The sequence below is a fragment of the Panthera tigris genome, chromosome C2 (assembly GCF_018350195.1).
Source record: "Panthera tigris isolate Pti1 chromosome C2, P.tigris_Pti1_mat1.1, whole genome shotgun sequence".
NCBI lineage: Eukaryota > Metazoa > Chordata > Mammalia > Carnivora > Felidae > Panthera > Panthera tigris.
This window is the reverse complement of record NC_056668.1, coordinates 12,407,767-12,435,482: the sequence shown is the minus strand read 5'-3', so window position 1 is coordinate 12,435,482 and position 27,716 is coordinate 12,407,767. Positions and strand designations below refer to the sequence as shown.

Genomic DNA, 27,716 nt, shown 5'->3' with positions numbered 1-27,716 from the left:
CCCCAAAGTAGCATAATTAGGATTTAAAAGATGTTACCACACTTTCAGCTCACATATGGAGTCTGAAATGATAAACAGTCTCCCTCAAATCCTTACAATTAAAACAAAGAAATGAAAAAGATTAATTACATTGAAAAATAAACTTACCAAGATTTAATCGTAAAACACCTAAGAGTCCATAAGCATCAAGCACTTTGGAGTATGTACCCTTGATTGCCTCTTTTTCTGCAGATGCTACAAAAAAAAGTTTCAGGGTAAGAAAAATGGCCTGAAACATCAGATTCTATTTTGCTATGAAGCCAGAGTTTCTCTAAATCTGATATTCTATTTTTAAAAAAATTTTTTTAACATTCATTTATTATTGAGAGACAGAGAGATACAGAGCGTGAGCAGGGGAGGGGTAGAGAGAGGGGTAGACACAGAATCTGAAGGAGGCTCCAGGCTCTGAGCTGTTAGCCCAGAGACTGACGCAGGGCTTGAACTCACGAACTGTGAGATCATGACCTGAGCCAAGGTCGGTCGCCTAACCAACTGAGCCACCCAGGTGCCCCTGATATTCTTTTTTTCTAAATCTGGTATTCTTTATTTTTTTAAATATTTTTTCTAAGTCTATTTATTTTGAGACACACACACACACACACACACACACACACACACACACACACACACACACGGCAAGCACAAGTGGGGGAGGGGCAGAGAGAGAGGGAGAGAAATCCCAAGCAGGCTCAGCGCTGTCAGTCAGTGCACGGAGCCTGACTCGGGGATCCAACTTACAAACCAGGAGATCATGACCTGAGCCGAAATCAACAGCCGGACTCTTAACTGACTGAGCCACCAGGTGCCCCTTAAATCTGAGATTCTTAACATAAATGCTCGCATAAATTATTTTCTCAAACAAGTAACTGAACTGTCCTTCTCAAAGAGTCAGCAACTTGTTCCAGCACCACTGAGGTCTCTCCCGATGACCTAAAGGACTACCTTTAACAGTAGTGATATGTTCTGGAGGTTGTTTCTGAATCACCTTCTCCGTCTCACTGATTGGTTTGCCCACCTATGTACCACCAGCACTACCCTGTGTTATCACACCCCAAGGGAAAACATCCAACTCCTTCACCAGCAATCTTACAGAATCTGGCCTCAATATCCTCTTTCAGCTTCATTTTTCATCACCCCCCTCTCCCCCCCTGCCCCTGCATTTTATGTTCTCACTACATTAAAGGGTCCCCTAGTGCCCAAACGTGTGCAATCTAGCCTTCTGCCAGCAAGGCTCCACCTAACCTTCACATTTACAAACAGGGGCACAAGATCACTTTCTGGAAACCCCTCTTTACCTCTACAGGCACAGTTCTTTCACAGAGCTCCCTCTTCATGCTGCCAAAACACTTTATATGTACCCATCACTTGTCTTTCCCATTAACCAGCCTGATCCCTGAAGGCAGGAACAATGTCCTATGCCTCCTTTTATCTCTGACATTTAGATCAGTGCTTGAAACACAGAAGATGACAAACGTTTAAATGATAAAAGCTAATGGCCACACTTGACGACAGAGTTTAGCACAGGAACGGAAATCTTCAGTTTGGCCTTTGTCTTGATTCATTTCTTCTGCTATAAAACTAATGTTATCTTGCTAATGAATATAACCCACAGAATAATATCCCTAGGTCAGGCTGTTGTGGTTCCTCTGCTGAAAAACAAAAACAATTCATGAAACTTTAAAGGAAAACTCTTCCTAGTTCTCAGCAAATATACTTATTAAAAATCTGACCAAAAAAACCCCAAAGAAATATAAATCACAGCTAGTATCTCAAATGGACAATTCCAAATAATTCTAAAGTCTACAAATCTAGAAAGGTACGATTCTCTTTTTTATCCCGTCCTTTCTCTTCTATTTCTTTCCTTCTCTACTGCTCTCCCTTTCTACTTTCTATCCCACACCCTCAACTCACCTCTTGGCTGACCAGTTCCCTCCTTATTTACCTGTGTCTGTTGCCCCTATCTATCCTCTTTTTCCTTTCCTCATTCGTCTTCGATGTAGAATTATAGAACATTTTGGCAACAGCATGTGTTCCACATTAGAAAAGCACGTTATTACATCCTATGGCCTTCCCATTTCCCCTCAACCTTCACTGCCAACGAAAGGGCTGTCTTCTCAGCCTACTGCCTTGCCTAATACTCCTAGTGCTTTGTATTCAAGAGCTTCTCTTCTGCCCTGAGCTCTCCTCTAGGGCTCTACAGACTATCTCCTCTTCCCTGCCCGCTTTACCTCTTTTCAGACCATCTACTCATAGGCCTTCTTCCAGTTAACCCACTTCTGCCTCTGCATGAGTTGTCTTCTGCTAGCTGGCCACACAGGCTAAAACTAAATTAACTGCTCAATCACTCAATTAGCTGATCCTGTCACAGTTTTCTAATATGCTCATTGTTAAGTGTGGGCCTTTACCTTTATCAAAGTACCCCGTATGAAATTTGGGAGTGGGTAAAATTTCACCAAGCCATTAATAGTAGTTACAGGGGTTTGCATTTCAGCATTCCTAGAGTTCTTCTTCTTACTGTTATACCACAGGTTTAAATAACAGTTACTCCTAACATTAAATGACAAGCCACACAAATACAAAATGTCAGAGCATTAATTTTAATTTTATTTTGTAAAGTAAATCAAGATTGCCTGCCCCTCAATAGTGCCTCATTAAGAGCACCACGTGTACATTAAAGCAAACGTTGGAGAGGCTTGTTATATCTCTGATGACAGAAGGCATGGCTTCCTGGACAAATATTAGAGATTTAGAGGTTAATGCTCTACACACTTAAATACCATCACTAATATAGTAATACAGATATTACTAGACGTATCAGTCTCAGCAGCAATCACCATTTGGGTTCAAACACCAGCAACCAGAAAGATTAGAAAGACAGCTATAAATCATCAAGATAGTATGGTAGTGGCACAAAAACGGACACATAGGTCAATGGAACAGAATAGAGAACCCAGAAATGGACTCACAAACATATGGCCAACTAATCTTTGGCAAAGCAGGTAAGAATATCCAGTGGGAAAAAACACAAGTCTCTTCAGCAAATGGTGTTGGAAAAACTGGACAGCGACATGCAGAAGAAAGAACCTGGACCACTTTCTTACACCATACACAAAAATAAACTCAAAATGGATGAAAGACAGGAACGTTAAGACAGGAAGCCATCAAAATCCTCAAAGACAGGAAGCCATCAAAATCCTCAAGGAGAAAGCAAGCAACAACCTCTTTGACCTTGGCTGCAGCAACTTCTTACTCAACACGTCTCCAGAGGTAAGGGAAACAAAAGCAAAAATGAGCTATTGGGACCTCATCAAGATAAAAAGCTTCTGCACGGGGAAGGAAACAACCAGCAAAACTAAAAGGCAACTGACGGAATGGGAAGAGATATTTGCAAATGACGTATCAGATAAAGGATTAGTATTCAAAACTTATAAAGAACTTATCAGACTCACCACCCAAAAAACAAATAATCTAGTGAAGAAATGGGCAAGAGACATGAATAGACACTTTTTCAAAGAAGACTTACAGATGGCCAACCAACACTTGAAAAGATGCTCAACATCACTCATCATCAGGGAAATACAAATCAAGATCACAATGAGATACCACCTCACGCCTGTCACAATGGCTGAAATTAAAAACTCAGCTGCATTAGAGAGAATGCAGAGAAGGAGGAACCCTTTTGCACTGCCAGTGGGAACGCAAACTGGTGCAGCCACTCTAGAAAATAGTATGGAGGTTCTTTACTACTATCAACACTAGCCAAAGTATGGAAAGAGCCCAAATGTCTATCAACTGATGAATGGATAAAGAAGATGTGGTATGTATATATATATATATATATATATACATATATATACACACACACACACACACGTATATATGTGTGTGTGTGTATATATATATACGTGTGTATACGTATATACATATATACATACGTACATATACATATATACGTATATGTATACATATATACATATACACATATACATATATACAATAGAATATCACTCAGTGGTCAAAAAGAATGAAACCTTACCACTTGCAACAATGTATATGGAACTAAAGGGTATTACGCTAAGCGAAGTAAGTCAGTCAGAGAAAGACATGATTTCACTCATATGTGGAATTTAAGAAACAAGACAGATGAACACAGGGGAAGGGAAGCAAAGGTAAGATAAAAACAGAGAGGGAAACAAACCGTAAGAGATTCTTAAATACAGAGAACAAACTGAGGGTTGTTGGTGGGATGGTGGGTGGGGGATGGGCTAAATGGGCTATTGGCATTAAGGAGGGCACTTGTTGGGATCAGCACTGGGTATTACATGTGAGTGATGAATCACTGAAGTCTGTTCCTTAAATCATTGTTACACTATATGTTAACTAACTTGGATTTAAATTTTTAAAAAACTCGGCAGGAAAAAAAAAGAAAAGAAAATGTATTTTTAACATTAAGTCATTGCCTTCCCTTAAAAACAAACAAAAAAAGTCATTTTATAATGTACTACATTCTCATGCAACAAAATGTTTCTCTTCTAGGGATGAGTGGCTCAGTCGGTTAAGCATCTGACTTTGGCTCAGGTCACGATCTTGCAGTTTGTGGGTTCGAGCCCTGCACTGGGCTCCACACTGACAGTGCAGAGCCTGCTTGAGATTTTCTCTCTCTCTCTCCCTCTCTTCCTGCTCCTCCCCCACATGCATGTGCACTCTTTCTCTCTCTCTCAAAAAATAAATGAACTTAAAAAAATGTTCCCTCTTCTAATAATGCAGAATAATTATCTTATCATGAACTATACTCCAAATACATGAATATATCATGTCGCTCAGGCTCCATGAAGACCCAACTATTAAACTGTCAACCGTCATCTCATTCAAACATTCCAACAAACGTCACGCTGCTTATTTACACTTTTATATTATATTCTAAGACTCAGGAAACAGGACAGACACACACACACACACACACACACACACACACACACACACACACACACATACAATTTAGTCTAAAGTGCCTATTAGATAAAAGTATGCTAAAGGAAAGGAAAACTAATTGAAAGAGTAGATATCACTTTCTTGCCCAGGAATTTCTTGCTTTCTCCTCAATGTTAAATGAAATTTTAAAATAATTTTTAGAGTGATGAATGATGTTTCAGCCGAGGTATCTGTATACTGTTTGTCATGACTATGACATCTAACACTGGGAGAGGTATTTTACATGCATTATTCAATTTTCACAACTCCCCGTGAGCAAAATTACTACTATTTCCATTTGACATATGAGGAAACAGGCTTAGAGAGGTTATCAATTTGTTACTAACTTGTCTAAGCTTAAATAGCCAGAGTCACAGAACGCAGCTTCATGAGGGGAGGGATTTGGTTCAGTTCACTACACTAAACCCCAGCAGCCTAGCTCAGTGCCTGGCACTCAGGAGTTCAAAGATTTTATGCTCAATGAATCTGTGGATGAAATTTTAAAGTCATATGTGTTTTTAACTCCAGACATTTCCAATTTGCTAAGAGAAAACAGTGTTTTCTTCCTAAACATTTTTTATGTAAGGTACTGTAGATGTTTTCCTCTTCTTCCATATATACTTCGAGGACTGGGGCAGAATTGAAGGAGGTCTTTTGTAGGCTGTCAGAGCCCAGGCTGACTACGAACAAGGCGCTGTGCATGGATATGAAGCCAGAGGCAGGGAGAGAGGGCATCCACTTGAGGGGAAGGACAGCCTGTGATAAGATAAGTCTGGGTGGGGCGAGGAGGGTGGTGTCCACCCAGAGGTGTTGGGAGTGGCCTGGTATGGTAGGATGAGCTTGAGCAGGGTAGGGAGGGCAGGGTGCCCTGAGGGAACCCAGGGGCAGGGTGTTGGAGCCCCTGTGGGCTGAGGAGGCCACCCTCGTGGTGGCGGAGGCTGCAGCGGCAACAGGACAGTGGCTGATGGTCAGGATAATGGGAGCCAAGGTCCTCACTGTCAGAGAACGAGAGTGCCAATATGGGAAGACAGAAAACCAGAATGGGCACGGCGGCGCTGACTGAAATTGAAGTTACCACTGTGAACTCATAGTTTTCTAGACAGACAGACATGGATATAAATGGGTGTTATACAACCATCAATACCCACACATAGTTAACTGCATATTCTCCTTTGCTCCATCCAAACAGGGCCTGAGATCAGCAGTACCCCAACAGCAATGGCCATACCTAGCACCGAGATCTTGCTTTCTAATACCATTTTCCACTGTAAGGACTCCTTAGAGAAATGGCTGATTCCAGGGCAAGGGCAGGGACAAGATGAGCCTGGAACATATCCTGTGCAGAAAGGGAGCACTCAAAGACTAATGGAGACATGGCACAAAAATGCAAAGCCAGCTCGAAGGGACCTCGACTAGAGAAATCTGGAACAATTTGAGCATTGAAACAAATGACAAGAGTAACAGATGAAAGTTAAAGTGTGATGAGTAATGGCGTGATGTTTACATGCTCACAAAGCACGCTTGTTATACAAGAAAAAGGAGTCTGCCAGAGAGCACCTTAAACAAATAAGCAGCGTGCTCACCAGCAGTACTGGGACAAGTCAAAACTGTGTGCACCTTGACAGGGTACGGTGAAAAGAACACAGCAGCACATGCGTAATATTCCTGCCAAGATACATGACCTGAATCTGAGCGAGAGGAACCATCAGACAAACCCAAAGTGAGGCCCAGTCCGCACAACAGCCGGCCTTCGTCTTCAGAAGTTTTAAGGTCCTACACAACAAAGACTGAGGAACTTTCCCAGATTTAAAGAGACTGAAGAGGCATGACAACCAATAAAATGACAGATCTGAACTGGATCCTTTTGCTCTAAGAGTCGTTGTTGGGACAACTGGTGAACTTGAATGGAGTCTGAGAATTAGAAAGAAGGACGATGTTAACTTTTTTTTTGTTATAGCGTAGTTACGAAGGAGCAAGTCTTAGCTATTCTAGGAAATAAGTAATGGTATTTGTGGGTGATGGGATGTCATGTCAACAGCTTATTCTCGATAATTAAGAGAAAGTTCTTTACACTGAACTTCAGCTTTTCTGTGTTTTTGACATTGTTTCAAGATTAAAAAAAATAAATGCAACCATTAAAAATAAACTTATAAAATACACATGCATATTCCTAAATTAAGAGGCTTTTCTCTCCACACAGCACTAAGATAAACTCTTATAGCACCATGTTATCCCCTGACCATACACTTTTTAACAGGGAAAATTTTCCCTCATTTTATGAAACCCCATGAAATATAGAGAAATACATGAGGTAAGAGGGAGAGACTTAAATTATTATCTTATTTCTCTGCTAATTTTTAATTCTAGAAAATAATTTGAGAACCTTCCACTAGAAGGGATTATTTAAAATAAAAAAGCCGTACTACTTTCAAATAATGCGTATGATCTTTAGATAAAACAAGGAATTTACAAATAGTTTACTCATTCATCCCCGTCTTTCCTTTTCCCTGACGCTCTCCCCTTGCAGCCCACACCGCAGTCAAAACGAATAAAAAATGAATAACGGGTGACTCCTGATGTGCTCCACACTCTTTTCCCTCTTCCCCTTTGTTCACAGTGTTCTTTCCGTCTGGAACACCCCTGAGTCATCTTTGCATTTCCAAACATTCCCCATCCGTCAATACCTCACTAAAATGCCTCTTCCTTCCTAAAGCTTTCCCCGATCGTGCTGGAAGTAAATCTTCCTTCTCATTATTTCATAGTGCATTCACTTGTATACTCACAGCCACGGAAATGGTCTCGTTTCTTTTCATCTCAACAAATTACCAACCTAACCAGAGATGCCGAACGCTGCAACTGTTAAGTATGCGTCTCAGAGACAAAAACAAATTGACAGGTTGCAGCACAAAAGGGAATGTTCTGTTAGTTTTAAAATTATACATAAAAAGACAGACATTTAACCTTACCATCAGTAGCATCTGAATGCTCTGGACGTTTATGGTGGCATGAGGATGGGAGTGGGAAGGTGGGGAAGACAGGCATCGTTAACTGATCTCTTTTTCTTTTTAAGTTTATTGATTTTATTTTGAGAGAGACAGACAGACAGACAGACAGACAAGGAGGAAGAGAATCCCAGGCAGGTCCTGTGCTGCCAGTGCAGAGCCCAACGTGGGGCTCTATCTCAAGACTGTGAGACCATGGCCTGAGCCGAAATCAAGAGTCATAGATGCTTAACCGACTGAGCCACCAAGGCGCCCCATGATTTCTAGCCAGGGTTTATTTTTTCTAATTTTTTTTTTTGAGTTTATTTATTTTTGAGAGAAAGAGAGACAGAGTGCAAGCGGGAGAGGGGCAGAGAGAAGGGGAGACACAGTATCCCGAAGTAGCTCCAGGCTCTGAGCTGTCAGCACAGAGTCCGACGTGAGGCTCGAACTCACAAACGGTGAGATCACGACCTGAGCTGAAGTTGGACGCCCAACCGACTGAGCCACCCACACGCCCTACGATTTCTAAACACGGTTTAACCTAGTGGAGTTTATTAAGGATGCATGGAGAGCCCCGAGGAAAACAGAGTGAAAGAATGAGAGGAAATGAAAGTTCAGGGGAGACATTGATAACGGGACTCCAGGTTACTCCTTGCTAGTGCTGTCTTTCAACGTGTCCACTGTGCTTTCAATGAGGTGAACAGACTGCTCTGTGGTTTTCTTTTCTCTCTCTCTCCTGTTCATGTTGATGTTGTTAAGCAAACAAGATGCTAGGAAAACGAACCTTTCTTTTTACAAGTTACTGATTTTTAGCCACCCATCAAGGCCTTTAGCAAGTTCAGCTCAGGTAAGGAGGCCTGCACCCCTTTAGCTCATCTGTCAAACGTGTAAAGTAAGGCAAAGCCTGACTCCGGAAGTTAACTGCTATTCACACCTCGGGGGTCAATAGTACCTAACTCCCTCAACAGCTTATTTCAAAGAGAAAAACTCTTCTTCCCCGTCACATTCGACACTACTTTTCGCTTGTGCCTTCAATTTTTTCTTAATTTTCCATCTAATGTGAACATCATTTTCTGGGAACACAGAGCTATCTTAGGCATAAATCTATAATTATATTTTTAAACATATCCATATGTCAGTCGAGCCCAATGCGGGGCTGGAACTTAGAAACCACGAGATCATGACCTGAGCTGAAGTCTGATGCTTAACAGACTGAGACACCCAGGTGCCCCTATTTTTTAATTTTTTTTAATGTTTATTTATTTTGAGAGAGAGAGAGAGAAGGCGGGAGAGGGGTTTAGAGAGAGGGAGAGAGAGAATCCCAAGCAGGCTCTGCACCGTCAGTGCAGAGGTGGAAAAGGGGCTTGAACTCACGAACCATGAGATCACGACTTGAGCCAAAACCAGGAGTCGGATGCTTAGCCGACTGAGCCACCTAGGCACCCCTCTCTGATTCTAATCCTAGTGAATATGTGAATTCATGAATAAGGTCACAGAATAGAATTTAAAGCAAAATAAAATACATATCATAAACATGTTTTCTCATGAAAATATTTAAGGATGAAATGACATGATATCCAGGATTTACTTCAAAATAAATGGGGAGGGGGAAATAGTGGATAGGGATACAGATAAACACAAGCGTCCATGACATAATCATTGAGGCTGGGTGACAAATACATGAGAGTCAATGACACCATTCTCCCTTCTTTGATGTACAGTTGATACTTCCCAAAATAAAATGATAAAAAAAGTTTATCCTGATAACATTCTTTGGCATACTGGATAAGTTCAGAAAGAAGAGAAAAACAAGATAACCCTGGGCTGTCAGTGACAGCAGAGGCTACTGGAATTCTAAGTAATTTGAGAGGTACTTTCTCCCACTACCCTAGACCAGAGGTAGATCAGTCAAAAGTTCAATGGGCATTTAGACTTTTATAACTTGAAAGGAGGCAGTAAATCCTACTGTCTTTAGAACGGCCCCGTAGTCCACTCGAAGGCCATCATAAGATCATCAAATGACAAATCTACAACAAATTGGAAAAGAAGACTTGGCAATTCCGGAATGGAGACCCCGGGAAGGGTATAAGTATTGCTGTACTCTGTCATAAATGTTGACCTCACGTTCATCCTAAATAACTTGGCTTTAATATCCTACTCTGTTGAAAACAGCCTTGGAAAATAATATGCTTGCCTTTGCTCATCACAGAAGAGGTTAAGAACTATTTAAACCTACATTAAGCCACGAGGTAGTGATACGCAACAACGCCACTCAGACACCTTAACTCATTCGTTATTTTGCCTCGGGGCTCGCTTTCAAGGTTCTTTCCACTGAACGCCTTCCGGACTGAAAGCGGCCTAACCTACGTTCCCTACTGAAGCCACAGGAAAGTAATGAAAATAGAAGCTGTAGAGATGATCTATTTATAGACTACAGAAAACACTCAAGGGTGTAAATCCAATTGTTCCCTATCAAAATTTAACATACCAACTGTCCTCTCTCACATTACTTGGCACCCTCTTTTGCCAGGGTGACTTACTCTCGTAGCACTGTATCGTATGTTGTAACTGGCATTATTCAGCATTATTCGTATTACACCCTCCCTTCTCGCATTAGGATTTCAGGCACATAATGAAGCATTGGATCAGACTATCGAAAGTCAGATTAAGACATAATCATACACCTGTATTGATTTTCATGAGTTGCAACTCTTTGAAACAGGGGCTTCTTCAACAGAGAATAATTGTCGCGCGGTGATCACTTCTCCAGCTCAACAGAAAGAAACCAAATCAACTTATTACCTAAGATCACCGGATAACTTCACAGTCATTTGTTTTAAACTGAAATGGTACTCTGAAGATTAAATTTAAATGTAAATTTCTCTAACTTCTGATAATGACAATACTACAAACCAAATAAATAAGCTACCTAATGAAGGGCCTGCTACCCAATGTTAACATTCCGCTGTGGCTCAAACCTTCCAGATGGGCAACAGACGGTCTTTCTTCAGCTGATACAGAAGACCAAAATAAGGAAAGTCATTAAGAATGCGAAAACAAGATTACAAGTTAGTCCGCTCTTTCTAGAATCACAATTTGCTTGTGGTTGCACGCACTGCAGTTTGCGGTCAGCTCATTTGCATACAGGTAGCACTGTGGTGGAGAACCAGAGGGCCTCTCTCTAGTCAGAGGATCCTGGAGATCCCGCACACCAAGCTACTCATTTTCAGAAGAAAAAAGCTCGAGTTTAGTTGATTCATCCAAGGTCACAGAACTACCTGGCAGAAAAGCCACTTTCCATTTTATAAGACAGAAGTAAAAAGAAGTTATTTTAAAAGGAAAAGGTTCTCTTTGTATAATTAAAATATTAAAACTCCAGCTGAAAAACATTAAACTATCCAAATTAATGTTGTGCCTACACTACAAATCCCCATCTCGGCAACATCTCAAGACGATAACAACCTTTCACTAATTCACGTAACAAGTATTTCCTGAATGCTGACTGTGTACCAGGACCCTGGCAAAGTTCTACAGGAAAAAAAGTCAGTGCCCTAACACCTTCTATGAGGAAGATAGCCATTATGTGATCATACAAATGCAAACTCATAAATGACACTGAATACTGTGATGGAATTCTGACAGACTACAACGGGAGGACCTAACAAAATTGTTGGGGGGAGAGCGGCGGTTACAACAGGCTCGCCTGCAGAAGGAGTGGAGGTAAAAATGCTCCAAGCAACATACTCTGTGACCCAGCAATTCCATTCATAAAAATACATCCAACAGAGATGTGTACATGTGTGCACCAAAAGACATGGATAAGGATGTTCATCCCACTGTCATTCATAACAGAAAAAACTAGAAGCAAATGTCAACAGAATACTGGAACATTCACACCAGGGAATACTACAGAGTAGTGAAAACTGCCGCAGGCTACAACAGGGATGATCTCCTGTACAGAACATTGAAAGAAGTCGGACCCAACAGAATACATATTGAGTGATTCCATTTATGTTAGGTTAAAAACCAGATAAAGTGAATCTATGATGTAAGAAGTCAGGTAGTGATTATCTTTGCAAATCATGGTAGAGATAATAATGGGGAAGAATGTGAGGGAATCTTCTGGAGAGCCAGTAATGTTGATTGCTCAACCTGGTAGTGTTAACATAGGTATGTTTACTCTGTAATAATTCATCAAGTTGTACATTTATGATTTATGTATTTTTCTACATGCATGAATAAATTTAGTTTTTAAAATAAATATTGAGCAACCTATCAAAATAACACCAGCATTTTTCACAGAGCTAGAACAAACAATCCTAAAATTTGCAGAGAACCAGAAAAGATCCTGAATAGCCAAAGCAATCTTGAAAAAGAAAACCAAAGCAGGAGGCATCACAATCCCAGCCTTCAAGCTGTATTACAAAGCTGTAATCATCAAGACAGTACGGTACTGGCATAAAAACAGACACTCAGATCAATGGAACAGAATAGGGAACCCAGAAACGGACCCACAAACGTATGGCCAACTTATCTTTGACAAAGCAGGTAAGAATATCCAGTGGAAAAAAACACAGTCTTTCAGCAAACGGTGTTGGAAAAACTGGACAGTGACATGCAGAAGAATGAACCTGGACCACTTTCTTACACCATACACAAAAATAAACTCAAAATGGATGAAAGACCTAAACGTAAGACGGGAAGCCATCAAAATCCTCGAGGAGAAAGCAGGCAACAACCTCTTTGACTTTGGCCACAACAACTTCTTACACAACACGTCTCTGGAGGCAAGGGAAACAAAAGCAAAAATGAGCTATTGGGACCTCATCAAGCTAAAAAGCTTCTACATAGTGAAGGAAACAATCAGCAAAACTAAAAAGGCAACCGACAGAATGGGAAGAGATATTTGCAAATGACACATCAGATAAAGGGTTAGTATCCAAAATCTATAAAGAATTTATCAAACTCAAAACCCAAAAAAACAAATAATCCAGGGAAGAAATGGGCAAGAGACATGAATAGACACTTCTCCAAAGACATCCAGATGGCCAACAGACACATGAAAAAATGCTCAACATCACTCATCATCAGGGGAAGACAAATCAAAACCACAATGGGCTATCATCTCACACCTGTCAGAATGGCTAACATTAACAACTCAGGCAACAACAGATGTTGGCGAGGATGCGGAAAAAGAGGATCTCTTTTACACTGCTGGTAGGAATGCCAACTGGTGCAGCCATTCTGGAAAACACTATGGAGGTTCCTCAAAAAATTAAAAATAGAACTACTCTATGGCCCAGCAATTGCACTACTAGGTATTTATCCAAGGGATATAGGTGTGCTGTTTCGAACGGGCACATGCACCCCAATGTTCATAGCAGCACTGTCAACAAGAGCCCAAGTATGGAAAGCGTCCAAATGTCCATCGATGGATGGATGAATGGATAAAGAAGATGTGGAATATATATACAATGGGGTATTACTCGGCAATCGAAAAGAATGAAATCTTGCCATTTGCAACTACAAAGATGGAACTAGGGGGTATTATGCTAAGCGAAATTAGTCAGAGAAAGGCAAATATATGACTTCACTCATATGAGGACTTTAAGAGACAAAACAGATGAACATAAGGGAAGGGAAGCAAAAATAATATAAAAACAGGGAGGGGGAGAAAACAGAAGAGACTAATATAGAGAACAAACAGAGGGTTGTTGGAGGAGTTGTGGGAGGGGGGATGGGCTAAATGGGTAAGGGGCATTAAGGAATATCTACTCCTGAAATCATGGCTGTACTATATGCTAACTAACCTGGATGTAAATTAAAAAATAAATTATTTAAAAAAAAAGAAAAAAAGAAAAAGAAGAGTATTTTGTTTTCTCTCTTCTTTACTGATTGAGTTATCTCAAAATCATTCAGGAATTTAAAGGGCATATCTTTCAACCTAAACTAAGAGTGTCCAACTGACAAGAAGAGTTAATCCCTCTCCCCAAACACCAAATTTATTCACAATGTGAGTAATTTAGTGCCTGTGAAATGTACTCCAATGTGAACACATGGCTTGCATTATGTGACATAACAGGAGGAACTACAATGGCTTACCCTTGCAAAATCCATTTTAGTAGAAAAAGATAACACCCAAATTCTTATTTACAAATATTAAAAAACTCAAGCAGATATAAACTGTTACCAATATAAGTATGATATGCAATCTTTAAAGCTGTACCTCTAATTACAAGGCTAAACCCAAATGCACTAATCAACCCTACTCCTTGTTTCTTTCAAAATTACAGTTTAAACATAAGTGATAAAATTTCACTAATTCAGACTTTACCACCTCAGAATGGTTGAAAATGTTGGCACCGATTGCAAAGAAAAGCTGTATTATACCACCGGTTTTTTTTGTTTTTTTTTTTTTTTTAATTTTTTTTTCAACGTTTTTTATTTATTTTTGGGACAGAGAGAGACAGAGCATGAACGGGGGAGGGGCAGAGAGAGAGGGAGACACAGAATCGGAAACAGGCTCCAGGCTCCGAGCCATCAGCCCAGAGCCTGACGCGGGGCTCGAACTCACGGACCGCGAGATCGTGACCTGGCTGAAGTCGGACGCTTAACCGACTGCGCCACCCAGGCGCCCCTATACCACCGGTTTTAAGCAATTTGTTTATATATTTGGGTGTAGTCGGCTTCATGTTTCTTCCGCTTGGGGCTCATTTAGCTTCTGGGATCTGTGGATTTATGCTTTTCATCAAATTTGGAAAATTATCAGCTGTTATTTCTTCATATATTTTTCTGCTTCAGCCCCTTCTTTCTAGGTTTCCAATTATACACATACATTGCCCATATGAACTTGTTCCCCAACCTACTGATGGCTCTGTAGTCTAGTCTTTTCTGTGTTTCATATTAAGTAGTTTCTATTATTTGGTCTTCAAATTCAGCAATCATTTATTATGCAGTGTCTAATCTATTAATCCCCATCAGTGTATTTCTTTTTCATTTCAGATAATGTTAGTTTCATTTCTGTAAATTTGATTTGGGCCTTTCACATTTCTCATGTCTCTCCTTAACATGTTTATCTTTGCTTCTTGGACATATGGAGTATATTTATAATAGCTGTTATAATGTCCTTGTTTATTGATTTTAACAACTGTTTCTACAGATTGACTTTTCTCCTCATTATGAGGATGTTTTCCTAGTTCTTTGTATATATGGTCATTTTTTTAGTTAAAAAAAATTTTTTTAATGTTTCTTTATTTTTGAGAGACAGAGCAAGAGTGAGAGCAGGGGGAGGGGCAGATAGCGAGGGAGTCACAGAAACCGAGGCAGGCTCCAGGCTCTGAGCTGTCATCACAGAGCCCGACGAAGGACTCTAACATGTACGGCAATTTTTAATTGAATGCTAGACATTGTAAATTTTACAGAGTTGAATCCTGGGTATATATTTTGAATTCCTGTATTCTTAACCTTTGTTCTAGGATACAGGGAAGGGTTTTGGAAATTAAGTTATTTAAATAGGAAACAATCTGATCCCTTTGGGTCTTCGTTTTAAGCTTTGTCGGATAGGACCACAGAGGCCTTTAGTCTAGGGCTACCTGGCCTCACTACTGAAGCAATATACCCTTCTGAGTATTCAACCCAATTCCCAGAGTACTACAATATTTCCCCGTTCTGGCTGTTCACAACTGAACTCTTCCCAGCCCTGTGTGAGGTCCAGGAACTTTTCTTCCTGCTCCTTTTCGGTGGTTCTTTCCCTGCCTTGGGTAGTTTCCTCACACGCCGGCACTGCAAATCAGCCGAAATCTCAAGTGGAACCCTGTGCACATCTCTGAAACTCTGTGTAGCTACCTCCTGTTTGGTACTCAGGCCTGAGAATTCCCACTGCCTTGGCTTGCACAAATTCCCTACTCTGTCTCCTCAAATCAGGGAGACTGCCAGGCTTTCTTGGGGTGCATCTCCCTGCTACTGTAGCCCAGAAGCACTCAAGGCAGTAAGCTAGAGTGATCAGTTAGAGCAATCGTCAGGCTCACCTTCTTTGTTTCCCTGCCCTCAAGTACCAGGGTCTCATGCCGCCTATTGTTCAATGTCTGAAAATTCTTTCTTTCTTTTATTCGTTTTGTTGTTGTTACCTAAGGTGAGAGGGTAAATCCAGTTCCTGTTACACCATCACGGTCAGAAGCGAAAAGCCTGATACAGTCTCGGGCTAATTATATTTTATGAGACAAGTCAGAATACCTGGTGGGCCTGAAATTATATAATAAAATCACATAATGGAGTTTTACTGTTCAACGAGGGAGACACTGTGCTTTGCCTTTTATTTCCTCTCAGCAAAGTTAAGTGGTAGAGAAAGGAAAGCACTTAGTAACTACTGGTTTGGCCCAACATTAACAAGTAATCCTATTATCTGGCCCAGGATGGAAAAGTTAGGTTAAAGTGAGGTTTTGTTTGTTTGTTTGAAGCATAGATATTTAAGTTGCTATTTACTTTCTCTTCTATCAAATAGGAACATTCCCAAAATTACTTACAAAAAGAAAATAAATTTTTGCAACCCTGACACAAAGTGATATGTAACAAGTCTAAATTTCACCATGCTGGGCAGAAGAAGTCAACTATAAAAAGTCACTTCCTCCCTCAACTTAAATTCTTCTTAAAAAGAGGTAAGATACTGCAACAATCATGCTGACAGCCAGCCTTTGGCAATTATAAAAAACAAAACAAAAACAAAACAACTATGCAGGCCGCCTGTCATCACCACCTACTACACTTGTCCAAAATTTTAAAACCTAACATTTAACTTGGCTCAGCAAAGCAACTTTATATTTTTAATGACCTAACTCTAAATCAAGTTTCCTCTCTAATACATCAATAGTTTGTGGGCAAAAGCACGGCAAGTTTAACACTTCCCTCATTAGATAACGCTATCAATTTCACTTAACTTTAAAGTCTTCTACTGGCGCTCCCTTGTTTTTGCCCTTCACCCCCCCAGCCCCCAAAATACTACCCACCACCCTCGCAACAACGCAAATAACAATTAAAGTGAAAAAATCAAATGGTAAGATTGTGTCGTTGGACCAGTTATTCTACCTCTCCAAGCCTCAGTTTCCACATCCGTGAAATGGGAGATAAAAGCACAAGCCACGGAATGAAATGAAATAAAGGATGTCTAACACCACATCTCCTAAACCGTATGCTGACACGCTCTAGGACGCTTCAACAAGCTCGCATAAGAGCTGCAGGATATTTTAAATCGAAAGAAACACAGAGATCCTCAACAGCTGTTGCACTGCCCAAACTATTAGCTTGAGGTAGTTCAGAGTATTAACAGTGGAGTACGTACTTCCTTTGATAATGTCCTATCTCTGTAAGGCTGGGTTTTCGGTAGTTGCTGCCGATAAAAAGCAAGTACGGCAGAAGCAGAACGGAAACGGGGGTGGAGCTGCCCAATCTGAGCCTGAGATGTGAAAAGCTGTTCAAATGCTCAACAGGCACATACATATCCCATTAGTAAATAACTGGTTATTTAGGAAGGAAAGAAATTATTTCCAATTTACTTGCATTATTTTTCAAATAGGTACCAGAGTTCTTAGGACAGAACTATTTAACATTTGGACCTAATTATTTCATAAGCAGAACAGTGGCCTAGGGGTGCTGTGAAAAGCTTAATGAGACACCACAAAACAATAAAGTGTAGGAACCTCTGGCTTGATGTTGTGACTGGGAGAGGAAGCTTCCAGTAAATGGCAACTATTATTTCATTATAATCGCTCCTTTAGAGCGCGCAGTTTTACAGAAAAGGCAGTGTAATCCACATTCAGTGACAAAGATTTCCAGAATATTGTCCTATAGTTTTATGGTTCATAGTTCCGTGATAAAAGAAAAAAAAGTAGGTAAACGAAGAAACTCAGATGGACAAGCTGGGGTAAAACCAGGTCCAGCATGGAGGGATACAGCCCTGCTGTCTAGGAAGCACGTGATTTGAGTCCATCGGGATTCAAAAGGACTTGGAAAGCCTGAAAATCATCCTACCAGCAGGCAGATAAAAGCAATGAATCCTTCCTTCTATACTGGCATATACTGAAAGAGCAACAGCTCTAACATTAAGAGTTAGGAATTTATCTCACCACCTTGCATCCCATCTTCTAAACAGGTGATCCAGAACTTCTGTTTCTAGAAATCATCCTTCATTTCCCGTGTGCTGACCTCCTCTGCATTTCTTTCTTAGGACACAATTATGACCGTAAAGTATCTACCCTCTGCTGAAGCACGAGATGGGTTGAAAAACAACGAGATAGCTCGTGAATTCAGAGCACAGCATGTTAGCAGTCACACCGGCGACGTGCGGCAGTCCTGCTGTGTAACTGGACAGAAGAGGGAAACGGAACCTGACACAAAACTGGTAGATATCCCTCTTTAACCTCTTGTTGAATTAATTCCCGAGGAAAAATGTGTTATGACTTGCTGCTCACACTGGTCCAGACACAGTATACTAGTCACGGAGAATCTACTGCCTACACTCAACCACTGCCCCTCAGACATCAAATTTTAGCTTAATTAAGCAGCTTTCTGGACTGATAACTTCTATATGTCTTTCATATCAGCAGTTCAGTCAAACACCAATTCTTTAAAAGATAAAAAAAAAAAAATCAATTTTAGAGAAAAAAGGTACCATACTTTCAAACTTTTGTGAACTTTGCAAGCTAGCTCAGGTTAATCTCCTCCTCACCCCGGCCCACCCCCCACGGCACTACGTTAGCCACTTATTCTGTAACTGTGAGTGGAACACTGTACCAAGCAGTAGGGATACAAAGATTACCAAGACATGGGTTTTTCCCTTACGGAGTAGAGTATCCAGACACGGAAGTTCCACATAATTAAAAGGGCTATGGGAGCATTAGCACTACGGTTCGGGCTGAACGTTTCAAGAAAACTACTTCTTAATATATATAAGTATATTTACATTATACAACTAGTTATTATAATATTGATATCAATAGGAAATAATAGCATTAACATTCTGGCCGCCTGGTTACTTCGGATAAAATGTGCAAGCTAAAAAGTTATCCCATAATCTAGCACAGAAATATAAACTATGACTCTAAAGCCTACGTAAACTATGCTCAGAATAATCATCCCAACCTGATCACGTCAGAATCTCTAGGGGGCTGGAGCCCAGGGAACCAGTATTTATGACCCCTCGCCAGGTGATTACAATATGCAAACAGGGCTGAAAACCACTGGTTCACCGATTAAGTCACAGCATCATGACTGATTTACGTTTTAAAGCCTAGCAACATAAAGACAGAGTCCTGAGGCTGGATTGGTGGACACTCAGGCCCTACAAAGATCCATGATCTGAAACTGTTTTTACTGTGTTTTCACTGGCACCTTATTTTTTGATCTGCGCTAATAATATGAAATGGAAGGTTTCATGTTGGGGATCTCATGGCATTTCTGGCATAAGCCAAGACAACGAAGTGACTGTCAATCCTCAATGATATGTACTGCCTAAGATGTCTACATTTTTAAACTTTACTCTTTAAAGCCAGGACAACTAGAGCCTGTAGAAATCATAAACTTTTGGTACATGACGGAGGCCCGCAAGGGTCACTTTTACCACCTGCTTTTAGAAAGAGCACCTGCATACAAGCATGTGGAGAACCACAAACCAGCGCATAAAAAGGGTTTATCCCGTGATACGGACTGAGTTCTAGAGAAATGACGAAAAGGAAGAGACAAGAACGAGATGGAGTGGGCGGGTGGCGCAGATTCTCAGGAAGGAAGACTGGAGCGAGAATGACAGGCTTCGAGTGCAAAGGTGGAGACGAGCATTCTAGGGAAGAGGGTGTAGCAGGAACAGCATGATGAAGGGTGGAACAAGCACAGTACTTTGGGAAAGCACTGTGGAACCAGAAGAGTCTCCCCCGAAACGAGATCCACACCCATGCTGGACACACAGGGTGGGGCCAAGCTATGGAAGGCCTTGAAGGACAGGTTGAGGACTTAAACCTAATCTTCTTGAAAAATGGGGTTACACTTTGGTTTAATACCGAACGTGATTTTAGAAGATTCTTCTAAAAGACCCAGGATCCGAAGCAGGCTCCAGGCTCCGAGCTGTCAGCACAGAGCCCGACGCGGGGCTCGAACTCACGAGCTGTGAGATCATGACCTGAGCCGAAGTCGGACGCTTAACCGACTGAGCCACCCAGGCGCCCCAAGACAATATTCTTAATATTCTTTTCCTTAAAATGTTAATGCCAAAACGCACGGTTTAGGAGTTTGCTTTTTCTTAACCATTATTTGGCATAAAAGCTGCTGGAGGTTTGGATGAATGATTATCCTTTGGTTTCCTACCTGAGAATAAAAGCGATAATCCTAGTAACTATGGGTAGTGCATCCTGTGTAGCTGAAAATGCAACTCCCTATTATCACCAGTAACCACAACTGAAGAAACATTTAAATTTTAGACAAATTAGGGGCGCCTAAGTGGCTCAGTTGGTTAATACCTGACTGTTGATTTTGGCTCGGGTCATGATCTCACAGTTTGTGAGTTCGAGCCCCATGTGGGGCTGTGCTGACAGGGAGCCTCCTTAGAATTCTCTCTTTCTCCCTCTCTCTCTCTGTCTCTCTCTCTCACCCCGCCCCTCCCCTGCTCACGCTCTATCTCTCAAAACTAAATAAACATACATTTTTTTAATGTTTATTTAGTTTTGAGAGAGAGAGAGATAGAGCGTGAGCAGGGAAGGGGCAGAGAGAGGGAGACACAGAATCTGAAACAGGCTCCAGGTTCCAAGCTGTCAGCACAGAGCCTGAGGCGGAGCTCGAACTCACGAACCCTGAGATCATGACCTGAGCCAAAGTCGGACGCTTACCCGACTGAGCCACCTTGGTGTCCCATAAATAAACATTTTTAAAAAATAAAAAATAAGTAAATTTAGACAAATTAGAAAATCAGGTGACATCACCAAAAAAACCACCACATACAAACAGTTGAGAAATAGTTCAAGACGAAACCAAACCATTTTCCCCCAGATATTTTAAATTAAGAATTCATCAGTATAAAGAACTATATTTGTCGTCTGAAAAAAAAGGCTATGCCAATTAATACTATAGCAAGTTATATATCAGTTTATTTAAATATAAAAAACAGTTAGAAGGAATTAAGTCCATACTAAGTATAACCCATCTTAAGACTTGTTTTCTTAGAACGCAAATAGCTCTATCCTGCTCACTCAAACCATGTTACTATATGTACCAAAAATATATACACTTCTCATACATTATACTTTGCTCAGCCTTTTCTTTTTTTTTTTTTTTTTAATTTTTTTTAACGTTTATTTATTTTTGAGACAGAGAGAGACAGAGCATGAACGGGGGAGGGGCAGAGAGAGAGGGAGACACAGACTCGGAAGCAGGCTCCAGGCTCTGAGCCGTCAGCCCAAAGCCCGACGCGGGGCTCGAACTCCCGGACCGCGAGATCGTGACCTGAGTTGAATTCGAATGCTTAACCGACTGAGCCACCCAGGCGCCCCACTCAGCCTTTTCTTTATGTTACTACCCTTTCTTCTAATCAAGATAAAATTTACTACTTTAGAGTTTTAAGATCAGGTTAACATTTTAACAGGTTAATACTCTGTATGCAAAATGCAGGGTCTTATGTATGCTGCTCACTTACTGAATCTGAAGAAAGTTTCAAAGTTTAAAATATTTAGGGACTTTTTTTTTAAGCATGACTTTCAAACGCTATTTTTAATTTATAAAAATATGACCAGTAGCTAAACTAATGCTAACAAAGCAAAAATATGACAAAGAAACAAGTAGTTACCACTAGAAGGACTTTAAAAACAGAATCACATTTCTAGTAACCCCAACCTGGAGTTCTCTGCCAAAATCTCAGATTAAGAAAGAAAAGTAATATTCAAATTAGTCTTTTTATTTTTAATTTCATCCATTTGCCCAGAAAATAACCCAGACCACACTAACCTACTATTTTTCTTGTGGGGCAGTAGTCCTTTTCTTTATGAAAATAATTTTTTAAAATAACATGAAATCAATCACATTATCTCACATGAAATTCTAGAAGTTTACAATTCTCTCAATAAAAACGTAAGGGCCTCACCAAAGATACTCCGAAAACATTAGATAAATACTCTTGGAATTCATTACTATAACTGATATGCAAGAAATCCTGTTCATTACAGGGGCACCTGGGTGGCTCAGTCGGTTGAGTGTGGGACTTCAGCTCAGGTCACGATCTCGTGGTCCCTGAGTTCAAGCCCCCCATAGGGCTCACTGCTGTCAGCCTGTCAGCGCAGAGGCTGCTTTGGATCCTCTGCCCCTCTCCTCCCCCCCCCCCCCAAAAAAAAAAAAAAAAGAAAAGAAATCCTGCTCATTACAGTAAAAATGTCAAGCAAGCCTATACAGGGTGATGTGATGTGATACGAACTGTGACAATATTTCTTTGGAAAGAAAGATTTACTTTTAGGAGGAGGCAAAGAATCCAAGGAAGCAAAAACCTGTGCCCAAACTTGCACTTGGCCCCCGACCCCCAATAGAAACCTGCAAGGGGGGGCGGGGGGGGGGGCGGAAAAAAAAGAAAACGAAAGTTTAAAATAAGGTTTAATGAAAAGAAAATAAGGGCATACTCCGCTCCACCAAATACAGCGAAGGGGCTGTCAGGGTCATCTCTAAAAAAATGGCTGAATCTGAATAATTTCAAATCAAAACAGAGGCATACTGATCAGCTGGGCTAATAACAGACGACTTACAAAGCACAGCTACCGCCCCAGACTCGAACATGAGACATTCTTCCTTATGCCTGGTTTCCACGATGACACTGAAAGGTGGAGGATCCAGTTTGTGATAGATCCGAAATCCTTTGCTGAACGCCATTCTCCTTTCTTCAGAGGCAGCCCTGTGAAAACCAAGCAAAGCAAATGAAGCTAACGTTTCCTTCTGCAGCAAGGACTGCAAGGCATCCAGAAGTCCCTCCCTGCCAGGTTTTGATGGGGGGGGGGGGGGGTGGGGTGGAAAAAAAAAAAAAAAAACAAACGGAGCTCAAGGGAGCGAATGGTTTATTCCAAAAGATAAGCCGTCACTTAATTTTACCAAAAAGCCAGAGGAAAAGCTACCAATTCTCACGGCAAGGCAACAACACAAGGCTTAATTACACTCTATGTCCACGAACGGTTTGGTTAAGATGAGTTTCCGTTTACTTTGTGTTTACCAAAAGGAAAGATTTTGAGCGTATTTCGTTCGGAGTTGTTTATCAGCTTCCTGCTTCAGGATTTGTCACTACGTTGAAAGGGAACCGATTCGGGAACTTCAAGCCGTCCCTTTGCGGGGGAAGGAGAGGAGGTGGGAGGGAAGGTTAAAGAGGCCGGTTCAAAGCTCCTTAGGGGGCAGGAGGAGGGAAAGGATTATCCGACACGACACGACTGGCTCTCCCGGGGGCGGCAGCGAAGGGCAAGGGAAGCGGCACAGGTTACCGCCACCTCCCGCCCGGCCGCAGGCCACCGCCGGCTGGGGAGACAGCAGGCGGAAGCCCGTAAATATGAATGGCCACCCGGGAAGAGTCACGACTCGGGACACGGACCCGACCGGGGATCCTCGGGGATCCCGGGCAGACGACCGCCCGGGAAAGCAGCTCCGTCCCAGGGGGGCGAAGCCGCCGAGGCGCCCGATCCCTTTATGCGCCAGCAGAGACGACCCGGCGCCCAGACCGACTTGGTTCCTCTCCCGCGGGCTGGCTGACAGCCGCTGTCACCACAGCCCCCGGCCCGACGCAGCGCCCCGCACAACCTGTAGTCTGCTCACAACCTCGCCCGCCCTCCCGAGCCTGGGCTGCCCGCGGTCGCCCCTCACCGTTCCCGCCCGGGCTGCGGCGGGGGAGGCTGACCAGGAAGCGTCCGCCCGCACGCCCGGCTGCCGGTGGGTCTGGCCGCGGCCGCTCCCCGCCCCCCGCCGGCTCGCTCACCTCTTTCTCCGGCTCCTCCTCCTCCTTCTCCCGCAGCCGCCGCCGCCACAGCCGCCGGAAGCGTCACTTCCGCTCCAGCAGGCCTCTCTTCCGCATTGCGCCGCGGCCGGGGGCGGAAGGCCCGCCCCTCGGGGGAAAGGCGGGGCGTCAGAAGGGAGGCTCCGCCCACTCCGGACCTCCCTGCGCGTCCGAAACCGTGGGCCGCCTGCTTTCTCCACGCGCAGCGACCTTCACCTCAGGCAGCCTGCCGCCGGGGCCGCGGCTGCAGGTCACTGGGGATATGGGGACGAGGAGGATCGGCCTCCCTGGCCCCCTCGCGGGGGCTTTTCAGAACTTACCAACCCTCCCCGTGAGCGCCAGGGAGGGACTCGGGGGAAAAGCTTTGGGGACCGGGTATTGATGTACCCAAGATGAGTGTCAGGACCACCCCCTGTCGCCCCCACCGGCCTGACGGCCGGGGTGGGGGGGGGGCGGGTAGGGCTCGGGACTGTCAGCAGGAGGGCCAACCGGACGGCGCCTGAAGAGCTGTCCATGGTGTCTCCACGCCAACAGCGCTCTGTTCCCATCTGAGCGTCTGGATAAGCAGAAGAAAAGCTAATGCCCGCTTTGGAACAACTCTGAACAACTCTGTCGGCTGCCTTTTCTTCTGGCGTGTTCCAGAGCTCTCAGGAACACTGTAGGAGAGTGCTCAGTTGTGCAAACGGTGGACACTCGGATGTCACAAACCAGGACCTCAAGACTGAGTTGAAACATGGCTGTACTCAGGCAACTATGTTTGTCACTGAATGGCGAAAAGCTTTCGTCAACCATGCAATTTAATAACGGACGGCGTCCTAACCCTTTCGTTTTTTGATTTTTTAACAAATCACGCTATATGGCTAATATCAATGTTTCCCACGGAGGTTTCATTTTCTTTCCACTCAGTAGACCTAAATATGGAAATGAAGTCAAAGCCAACGGGGCCAAAAGGAATTGAAATCCTGAAGAACCCAGAACTCTGAGAAACTGTTTCTGCTTGCCTCTGTTTTTTCTTTACCTCTTCCCCTTCTTGCCTTTATTTTAGGAGCAAAAGCAGAATTTAAACTTGTTATCTTGCACAAAGTCATTTCCCCCTCCAGGCCCTGTCATGTGACTTGATTTAACATTTCTTCATCCATTTTAGAGAAGCTGGACCCACCCTGGTTTCAGGATACTAAAGTAGCTCTAATTCGTTAGAAAAAGAAGCCATTTCTTTTCTAGAAGGAGAGATGCAAAGACACATTTAGTTCTGAGAACTGGAGGGGATTTCTCATTTAGTACTATTTACTTAGAAAAAGGTGTTTTTGATGTTAGTAGTGGTTACTGACAACAGCCTCAGAATTAAACCTAATTTAAACTGCTAGACTGTGGTTGCTTTTTTTTCCAGAAGAATCCATCTCAATTAGAGATTGCATTTGACGGAAAAAAAGTAGATGGGAGTGGGTGAGAATGGAAATTTTATTTGCCTATTCAGTTATGCCTCTCTAGCCCTGAAGGCATGGCAGATGTATGCACCAGAAAAACATATGGAAGGATATTTTGCTCCAGGAGAGATGTTGATGTTATTGAATACTTTGCTTGGGAGTTGTTTTTTATGACAGCTGAGATCCAGAAAAGAGAAGTTGTTAAAAAATTACTGTTTCAAGTAGAGTTGGGACCAGAAACCAAACTTGCCCACCCCAAACCTAAGCTCACTTCCATCATGCCTGTCTGGGAGGCTGCAATGAAGAGTCCCCCACGCCCCCACCCCTACTTCTCAGAGTGGGAATTGTGGGTACCGGGCTCTTTTAGAAGCAGGTGTTCGGCCTACTTCTGATTTCTTTTGATTTGGGACTAAGGAGAGTAAGGTCAAAGTTTCTTGGTTCTGGGTGTGAACTGCTATTTCTTTCTTCAAAATAAACTGGGTGGAGGCAGGAGAGATAAGCAGGACTCCTTCCTAGAGCTGTCAGAAGGCCACAACCTTTCCAAATCCTTTCAAAATGGATCATTTTAGTCATGAATAAGCATGCCCAGGGTTTGAAAACTCAAAGGCCATTTTACTAGTGACTTCTATAGAATGTAATTCCTTCTTTTTCTTGTCCCTCTTACTACTTACGCTTGTTACAGCACATGAAAATAGCCAAATTTTCACCAGGTTTGAAGAGCGTCGGTGGGGGTTGGGAGGGGAGAGCACTGACTTAAAATACAAGTTACGTGGCACACACAAACTTCTGAGGTCTTAAGGGCCCACAGAGATGTGCTGACACTTTCTTGACCCTTCAAAATGAGCAATGAGGCCTGTGGGTAGGCTCAAAAATAGCACATCCTAATCCCTGGGACATGTGAATGTTAATTTATAGGGAAAACAAGTCTTTGCTGCTGTGATTGAGTTAAGGATCTTGAGATTATTTTGCTTTCTCTGGGCAGGCCCTAAATGCAATCACAGCTGTTCTTATAGTGGCAGAGAGAAACCAGACACACACAGAGGCAATATGAAGACAGAAGTAGAGACGGGAGCAAGGTGGCCACTAGCCAAAGAATGTCAGCAGCCCCCAGAAGCTGGGAGAGAGCAGGAAGGATTCTTCCCTAGAGCCTTTGGAACATGCACTGCCACCACCTTGATTTTGTACTTCCGGGTTCCAGCACTGTGAGAAAAGCCCTATTGTTTTAAACTACCCAGTTTGTGATCACTTATTACAACAGCCACAGACAATTAATGTAAGACTTAAGTGACTTTCCATCAAGAGAGAACCTGAGGTCAGCCAAACAGCCCCAATGCCATTTTTAAAAAAAGTGTTGACAGATGTCTTAACACGAATTAGTAGTAGGGCCTACTTTTCCCTACAGCCTGAATTTTATCAAAATGCTAGAAAACAACTGGCAAACTTGGGGAATACGAACAGCCTCATTCAGTTCTCTTTAACAGGCTCTTGTTCAGGTTACGTACACCAGAGCTAGCTTTTATATCAGGATCTGCAGAGAGCTATTAGTATATAGAAAGGGGTGGCTTCTTGTTGAAGACAAACTAGTGGTCCTGAGGGGCAACACAAGAGTAGGTTCCAAATAGCATTAGCTGTTTCCTGTGCATGAGCTTACGGCAATCAGTGAAGAAGGAGACTTTAACTTGGCAAAACAGAAACCCTGTAAGTAGAAAATATAGTCAGCTGGAGAGCAGAATCATTGTGAAAATAAAATCACACAAAAACTTCAAAGACTGAAAAACTGCTCATGCACACATCAAGAAACTTGTGTGACAAAAAGTTTTCGTTTCAAAACAACAGACCGACTCCAAGGAGCTCAAGTGAAGGGGTTTGTTTTCACGACACACAAGATTCTCATGGAAATCAAAGGACCTGAGCAGTACAGCAAGGCCCGACCTCACTGAGATGGGAGCTAGAGGGTGTCACCTGTCAACCTGGATCTTGGTCCCTAAGCAACAGGTGTCTCTGGAATTGCAACACCTAAGGTTACATGCAAAGGTAAGCTTTCACGGGCAAGGTGGTTTTGTAGAGTGGCTTAGGATGCCTTCCACAGAATTTGTCAGACCTTTCACCCTTCACTATGTGTTTTGGATCATCAAGCACAGGATACAGAATGTATTTACCTGAAGATCTTTTTAAATAAGAGCCCCAAAACTAAGGACCACTGTATATGGGCATTCTCAGTGACCTGCATGATTGTCAACATCCAAGCCCCAGCCCTAGAAGAAAGCCAATATAAATTACTGGGGCCTGAAGGTCCAGAAGCAGGCCAGG

The 27,716-nt window shown here is 42.4% G+C and overlaps 1 protein-coding gene across 4 annotated transcripts in view; it reads right to left on the bottom strand.

The window, feature by feature from the left end:
- SYNJ1 (synaptojanin 1) overlaps positions 1 to 23,936 on the bottom strand; it is a 91,471-nt gene extending 67,535 nt beyond the window's left edge. For all 4 annotated transcript variants that reach the window (XM_042956962.1, XM_042956964.1, XM_042956963.1 and 1 more), the window contains exons 1-3: positions 23,853 to 23,936; positions 22,757 to 22,902; positions 148 to 234 (exon numbers count right to left, since the gene is read on the bottom strand). In XM_042956962.1, coding sequence (XP_042812896.1) covers positions 148 to 234; positions 22,757 to 22,880 — 211 coding nt within the window. In that variant the 5' untranslated portion in view covers positions 22,881 to 22,902; positions 23,853 to 23,936. The remainder of the gene's footprint in view (positions 1 to 147; positions 235 to 22,756; positions 22,903 to 23,852) is intronic.
- Positions 23,937 to 27,716: the final 3,780 nt, after the last annotated feature.